Here is an 8,395-nt window from a genome sequence, read left to right as displayed (position 1 = left end):
ACTGATGACCAACAGTGAAAATGACAAATTGCACTATTTATCAATAGGGAAATCCACCAACAATCAAAAATGCATGTGTATATGCTGGCATGGCTTTTGCAGTCAAAAAATGTGATTTTTAAAGGAAGTCAATGGGGCAAAAACGGCCCTCAACATAATGAAAGGGTAGTCAATTTGAACAATGCACAAGGGTTAAGTCAGCAGAACATCATTCTAGGGCTTTTGAAATTTATTTATGAAACGCATTGATGCTGAAATGATATATTGTGCAACACTGAATCATTCTGTCTCGATAGCCCAGTCTAGGACCATCATTCACCGTAACGGATGAAGACCTGCGCTTGGGCGACCCGAGTGAGACGATCCGGCGTGCATCCATGATGCCGGGTCAGATTCTGGAGTCACTAAACTCTCGGCGGTTCTCCCTTGCACCTGAAGCGAGTTCAAGCCAAGCTCCCACGCGCTCTCAGCCCCAGCGCGCCACTATGCTGCCAGGTCAGATCCAATCCAGCACTGCCGCTCACCGGGCCTCTCAGCTCACAAAAACAAGCTCACATTCACACACTTCAGAGAACAAACGTAGCCCGCTGGCTCCCAAACGCCCGGCATCACAACTGCAAGGACCAGACACCCCTGAGGTAAAAGAGAGAGGAAATGTTAATTCTGCTTAAAGGGATAGTTCACTGAAAAATAATAATTGTCATGATTTATTTGTCATTCACACCAGTTTCTTTCCTTTGTTCAACGCAAAACAAGGTATTTTGCCATTGACTTTTTATTATATTTTGTCATACTATGGAAGTCAATGGCAATTGAGCTAAGAAAATAGTGTACACGATTTGGTTTATTCATTGTTTTAAGAAAATTGTGAGCTTGATATAATAATTTGTCTTTTGTTCTATGTAAATTGAATGCAAAGAAAAGTTTGGTGGTTGTATTTATTTTCCGTGTATATTATCTCAAAATTATTGTGGTTTATAAAGTAACAATAATAGCTATAACTTGCCAATCAGCATATATTAACTATGGAAGATGCCTGTTTATACACAAGTGGATACAATATGTAGCCTGAAGATGATTAAAGCAGTAGCAACTTTTAATTTTGTGCTCACAATTTAACTATAATGAGGACACAAATTATTATCGAGTGCAAAACAAGGGAACAAATAGTAAATCTTGCACATGATCTAGTAAATTGAGGGAATTAATAAAAAATCCAGAACATGATTTACATAACAAGAGGACCAATTAGCAAATTGTGTATGCTTTAGTAAATCGAAGGAAGAAATTAATAAATTGTGCACATAATTTAGTAAATCAAGGCAACAATTTAATACATTTTATGCATGATTTACTTAAAAAAAAAAAAAAAAAAAAAAAGATAAAAAAATGTATACCAAGGGAATGAATTGATAAATTGTATTAGGGTTGTCAAAAGTATCGATTTTAGTACCGATTGGTACTGAAGACGATACTTTTGTTAACCATAAATCGTATGCATGATTTACATACAACAAAGACAAACGAATTTCTAAATCGTGTGCATGCTCTAGTCAATTGAGGGAATTAATAAATCATACACATAATTTACTTAAAACAAGGGAAAAATTATAAAATCGTGTGCACGCTGTAGTAAATTTATGGGAAAAATGAGCTGACTTTTAACAGTTGTCAAATTTGTGAAATAAATGAGAAAATTCAATTTTCATTTTTGGGTGAACTATCACTTTAATTTATTCTGTTTGGGCAAAGAACTTAAGATTCAGGATGATAATTTATTAATGCTGTTGTTTCCACAGGCAAAGAAGTTGGCCAGTTGTTTCCCACGGCCAATGACACCTAAAGGCCGCTTTGGAAACCAAAACAGACCTCCAGTCTCTCCGGTAGGACACTTTTTAAAATTTATTTATCGGCAGTGGACATTTTAGAGAATAAATTTAACAGAACCAATTGCTCTGAAGTTACCTATGAGGAAACCTAATTTTTATTTAAGGGCAAAATTATTGAAAAGGATCTCTATTTTATTATTTTAATGTTTTGGGTGGGGGGAGGGGGGTTGTACATTGTATTGTCACTGTTGTTGTAAAAAATAAATGAGTGAAGATAGAGAGAACCCAGTCCAGCAGACTTGAAACAAGCAGAATTCCTTTATTGAGACGTGTTGGTTAATCTGCAGTCATACAGCGCCTTCAAGAAGTCCATGTGTCTGCAGAGCCTATTGGAGGCCTGTAGTCTGCGAGTTTTATCACAAGTCTGACTTAAGACAAAGATGTCCTGTCTATAATGTCTTCTTAGGAGGAGGGGAGATGGCTAAACGAAGCATGCAAATTAAGTTTTGGAGTCAGCATGACAACCAGCATATAGGTGTTAGAAACCGGCCCAGCAACTGACCACAACAAAAGGGTTTCTTTGGCCTGAAAGTTTCATCCGAAGACAAAGGCAGAGCATTCTGCCCGCAGCATTTGCATCACTTTGGCTCAGCCAGTAGTCAGAAAGACAAAGGATAAATGTCCCTCATGTCTATGAATAGAAATTATTATTAATATAATTAAAAACCAAAAGGAATTAACTTTTCAGTTAGGTACCGCCTACACCGGTGTCATAGTCATAACCGGTGTGACATTGCGCCACGACATGGATTTTCTAATACCGTCAATACCGTAATAAATCAATTATGCACCTTAAACGGCTGCATTTACATCAATAATAGCTAATTCTAAATAATAAGGCATTCAATTTTCTTCAAACGTTCAGTTGTGGTCTGAATACATGTCCTTATACTACAGGGCTCGAAATTGCAACCATTTTGGTTGCATGAGCGCCCAAAATGTAATCTATGCGCCCTCATAATATATTTGGGAGCATTTGTGCGACTGAATATAATGGTTGTAGTGCAATCTGATTTGATTTTCTCTAAAAACTTGCTGAATCGCTCTACCCTGCAGCTGTATTGGTTCATATTAGCTGTCAATCACTCAACGCTTCCCGCTGTCAGATAACAGGGAGCTTCTGTTACTGCAGGAAATGCAAACGGCTGAAGAGTGAAAAGTGCACAGGTTTGCAAACCTCACCTAAAGTTATAATAATAATAATGGCGCAGATGACAGCGATCATAACATGAGGTAAATGTTGATACTCCAGCTGAGATCTATCGAGTGTTTTCGGAGAAGGTGCCCGAATCTCGATGCGTTGCATTCACCGCGTGTTCAGCGCAAATGTCCGCTAAATATAAAGTCTAACACTGTAGACATCATCGCCAAAGAAACTCACCTTTACTAAGTTTACACTGAAACTACGGCTCATAACAAAGAGCGGAATTGCGCTGGTGGTCATCGCGAGAATCCTGCTGTCTGCTTATAAATTGGTGCGGCTGACTTGCCTGCTTTATTCCACCAACACAGAGAAATGAAGATCAGCTCATAACGAGACTGAGCATTTACAATGAACCAAACCAAAACTTTTAAAGAGTGATAAAAGTGAGACTTTCTTTTGTCCGTTCTTCCTTGAGATGTATATTATTTTGCTATTGAAAGTAATACCATGATATTATACCGTCACCGCTCAAAAGATGAAAAATACCATGATATTAATTTTAGGTCATATCGCCCACCTCTATTTTCAGTTATATGTTGAATATTGTTCATTTGAAACTAGATTATATAAATTTATATTTCCACACTGTGAATGTTTTATAAAGGTCATTTACAAATAATTTGCAGTGTATGGAGTGGACATGATTTACATTTTTCTGTTACTTATATATTGTTTAATAATATGATGTAATAATTTATATGTAAAATATCCATCTGGATTAGCTCAACTATACTAGTTGGGATGTGCACAAAAAGAAAAATAAAAATTTAGAAATAAATTAAATGAGTGTTTTTATTTGATTAGATTTTTTTTCATTTGTAATTTGTCTTTAAAACAATCAGCTTTATATTAAAACATTCAAATGTAATGAAATTAATAGTCTAACATTTAGACTAAAACAATCTATTGATAAAAAAACACCTAATACAAAAATGGTAGCATGTTAATGATGAATTTTAATGATCTCATTATAGGCCTATAAATGTATAATATAGGCCTAAAAATGCATAATATAGGCCCATAAAAATTTGCATGATTAATTTCATGTTTTGAGAATAATTTTTTAACAAAAATAGCAAAGATTATGCATTATTCATTCATTCATTTTCTTTTCGGATTAGTCTCTTTATTAACCTGGGGTTGCCACAGCGGAATGAATCACCAACTTATCCAGCATATGTTTTATGCCCTTCTAGCTGCAACCCATCACTGGGAAACATTCATACACACTCATACACTACAGACAATTTAGCTTACCCAATTCACATGTCTTTGGACTCTGGGGGAAACCGGAGCACCCAGAGGAAACCCACGCGAACTCTGGAAGAACATGCAAACTCCACACAGAAATGCCAACTGACCCAGCCGAGGCTCAAACCAGCCACCTTCTACCCACGTGCTACCCACTGCGCCACCGTGCAGCCAAGATTATGCATTATATTTGTACTATTACAAGTAGTGCTAATATAAAAGTCTTTGCATTGGTTTATATGCCTATAAGCTCTATGGAACTAAAAGAGTATTATATGAAGTAATAATATTTGGTAGCACTTTATTTTCCGATGTATTTTGTACACACATGATCCATGTACTTACTATAGTAATTACAATTCATTTTACTTCTAATTAAGTACAACTAAGCCTAAGCCTAATTCACATTCTACCCCTAACCATATAGTAAGTACATTTAATTCATATTACTCTAAAGTTAGTTACACTGTATAAACCCAATATTTCTCTTCCCTCTCTCTTATTTTCCTCTGTAGGCTGAGCGAAGGCAGTCTGTGATGTTTACTGTGGTAAATACTCCAAAGAACAGTGTTCGTGGAGACAGCAGGCTTCAGCGCGGCCTCAACAAGCTGCGTAACAGCGCCCGCAAATCTCCTGCCGTGGCCAGTCGGGCTTTGCGCTCGGCCGTGAGCGGGAAGTCTCCCCTGGACGTCACTCTGAGGAAATCTCCTCGAAACAAATCCCCGAAAATATCCAATGCCAAAAAGGTATGGTCAAGGAAAAACTGACTGTAATTAAAGGTACTGCGAAGTGCTTTGAAATGTGCATTCTCTTTATTTGGTGTGAAGTAATCTAAAATAAAATGGGGAGAGGGTGGGGTATAGTAGCGCCTTCCCTTTAAAAAAACAGCCAATAGCGTTTTGTTTTTATCACAGCTCTTCCAATGAGTGTTGTTGTTAATAGTTAATTGTGCATGAAATGCAATAAACAAACTACAAGCATAGATAATACAAAAGACCAAAGACAAAAGGGTGATAATAGTAGTGTTTTATGGTTATTTGGGCAGTCAAATAGTATTCCAAGTACAGAACTTAAATAATTATTGTAAAATAACATTGCAAAAGTCTTTACTGTGTAATTAATTTGATAAAAGTATTCTTTATTAAATGATACTATATGTTCCTGAATACTTTGAACTCTGTCAGGCCTTAAAAACATGTGCAAGTGATAAACTTTCACTCCGTTATGGTTAAACTCTGCTATAACTACACAATTCTCATGTGTTCTGAACAGTCTCTCCTGCTCAACTATAATCATAACTTAAGATTGCATATCCTGTGATGTGACTCTTGCGGATGTGCATATTGTGATATCAATGCTGAAACAATATATTGTGCAGCCCTATTAGCAATTTTTGTTTATAATATATAATTGATGCAATATATATATATATATATATATATATATATATATATATATATATATATATATATATATATATATATATATATATATATATATATATATATATATATATATATATATATAATATATATATATATATATTTATTTATTTATTTATTTATTTATTTATTTATTTATTTATTTAAATTCCAGCATTTCTGCTTAAAAATTGTTAGCATGTTAAAAGTGTTTGCTGTATGTGTGTTTAGGGAACACAGTGACCGCCTGTGCTGATCTATGCAGAAGTATGTGATTTGTACAGTACATGTCTGCTGTTTTACGGGAAATATAAGCTTTAACCCTGGTCTCTTTCCTTTATATGGGTTCATTACACTCACCTGCTAATTTGACCATTAATCTTTTTTTCTTTAAGTTTGGTGGCTGGTTTGATTTTTATTTTATTTGTAATATTTTATAATTGATTTATTATTGGATTTTAGCATAATCCAGTGAATGCAAACTTTAAACATGAAATTTACTTTATATTATTTATATATAAAATAATGCTATATATAAATGTTATATAATGTTATTTATATATGCAATATGATAGTAACATTAACATATAACATTAATTTTATATATATATATATATATATATATATATATATATATATATATATATATATATATATATATATATATATATATATATATATATATATATATATATATATATATATATAAGCAATATCTTGAGTTGCAGTGTGATATGGCTGTATATCAGCACTGGTGGGAGGCATGCGTTGGCTCGAGGCCACAGGCCGGAAACTTAAGTCTCCCACCTGTGATGATGTACAGCCATATCACACAGCAACGTATGTGATATTGTGTTTATACAACAGTTTGACAGCATTATTGTGTGTATAAAAAAGAAAATCAACCACAGAGAGTCTGAAAACCCTTTTGTAATAGAAACTACTTTCTTCCACCATTCATTCACATCTGTAGCTTACCATCGGAACAGCAGAAATCATTGCTAATTCACAAACGTCACTTTAGAGCTGGTATTTGAATGATTCTCTAGCGTAATGTCTAAAGTGATGACAAAACTGGTGATTTTGCTCACATTTTAAGATTTTAAGACTGAACAGCAATTAATTTCATCAGTCTTTCCTAGTATTTCTGTTGCAGTCGGGAGATCACAATTATTAACCCGGAAAAAAAGCCAAAGCAAAGTAAACACTAGCAGATTACTATGGTGTAAATACAGCACTACAACATACAAAAGAGAGAGATCGACTTAGAAAGTCACTTACCGGTTCTGTAATGATTTGTTCAGCTGTAGTTTGAAACGTATGCTGAAAAAGCTGAAAAAGGCTGTTTTTCTCCTCTAAGGGCTTATTATGCTGTCTCTGTCGCCATCTTGTGGCGGAACGTCAGCCGTCTTTACTCTGCTCAGTATGACAGGCTGATGACCACCAACGTGCTGTATCTCTGAAATTATAAATATTTAAAATAGGCACTATCCTTTTAAATAAACTGCATAGTTGCAATCTAAACAACTGTATTCTCACCTAAAAAGGCCTCTAAAGTACATTATATTGTCCAACAGCAGCAATATTTGTCAAACTGTAGTCCTCTGCTTGCCACTCATGTCGGCGTAGTAATACACAAGGGTGAAGCTGTAAGAGTGCTGATATTACATTATCTCACAGCTATCAGCCAATCAGATTCGAGAACCAGAGAGAACTGTTGTATAAATGTATATATTCATTAATCTATATTTTCACTTGACTAATGTTATTTTATTTATTAATATATAAATATAAAATAATTTATGTTACGTGTGTGTGTGTGTGTGTGTGCATGTACACTGTATTTGGTGATGGTGTTTCACTGCATTTCTGATTATTTCACCTGTCGTCGCTGCAGATCTATTCCAGTGTCTTTGTTGTCATTTTTCACTTGTAATCTATTTTGATACTGTAATGCACTGAATAATAACCCGATGCCTCTTTCTTTCTCTCTCTTTACAGATCAAGTTAAGGATCAAGGTTTAAATTTGAAGATTGGATCCAAAAACAACCATTTCCTTTTCCTTTTTATGTTCTTCTCTCTTTTCAGATAAGTTAATTCTTATTATGGGATGCAGTAGTGTTAATTACTGTCCTGTCATGTATTATATTTAAATGTGCTTCTTGTTCTCTGATAATAAAGTCTTTTATATCAAATCTTTGACATGTTTGTCAGCTGTTTTGCTAAATGAATGTAAAATAATTTCAATATTTGTGCAAAGTCAAATCAGAAATTATTGTTTTTCAAATTATACTTAACACAAAGCGATAGACAATGCATTCAACTTTAATGTATGTTCATTTTTTAATGTGTGTTTATAATTGAAGCTATATATATTTATATATATATATATATATATATATATATATATATATATATATATATATATATATATATATATATATATATATATATAAAGAGATGTTGTCTTTTTAATTCTAACTTGTGTAATATGAACAAATAGAGGCATCAGATTAGAGGGGAAAAAATGTAAATATTCTGGTTGTTATTGCTAATGTAATTGACATCAGATACAATTACTCTTAAGAAAACTGATTTGAAGCAGAGAGTTAATCAAATCTGGCAATAT

General features: G+C 33.9%; 1 protein-coding gene across 1 annotated transcript in view; it reads left to right on the top strand.

Annotated features, from left to right (window-relative positions):
• LOC130220153 (nuclear mitotic apparatus protein 1-like) overlaps nucleotides 1-7,961 on the top strand; it is a 9,726-nt gene extending 1,765 nt beyond the window's left edge. Inside the window, exons 2-6 of the mRNA XM_056452533.1 lie at nucleotides 297-638; nucleotides 1,800-1,883; nucleotides 4,860-5,090; nucleotides 5,997-6,032; nucleotides 7,767-7,961. Coding sequence (XP_056308508.1) covers nucleotides 297-638; nucleotides 1,800-1,883; nucleotides 4,860-5,090; nucleotides 5,997-6,008 — 669 coding nt within the window. The 3' untranslated portion in view covers nucleotides 6,009-6,032; nucleotides 7,767-7,961. The remainder of the gene's footprint in view (nucleotides 1-296; nucleotides 639-1,799; nucleotides 1,884-4,859; nucleotides 5,091-5,996; nucleotides 6,033-7,766) is intronic.
• Nucleotides 7,962-8,395: the final 434 nt, after the last annotated feature.

This window comes from Danio aesculapii, unplaced genomic scaffold (genome assembly GCF_903798145.1).
Source record: "Danio aesculapii unplaced genomic scaffold, fDanAes4.1, whole genome shotgun sequence".
NCBI classification, from domain to species: domain Eukaryota; kingdom Metazoa; phylum Chordata; class Actinopteri; order Cypriniformes; family Danionidae; genus Danio; species Danio aesculapii.
The sequence above is the reverse complement of the archived record's forward strand: the minus strand, read 5'-3'. Positions and strand labels throughout refer to the sequence as shown.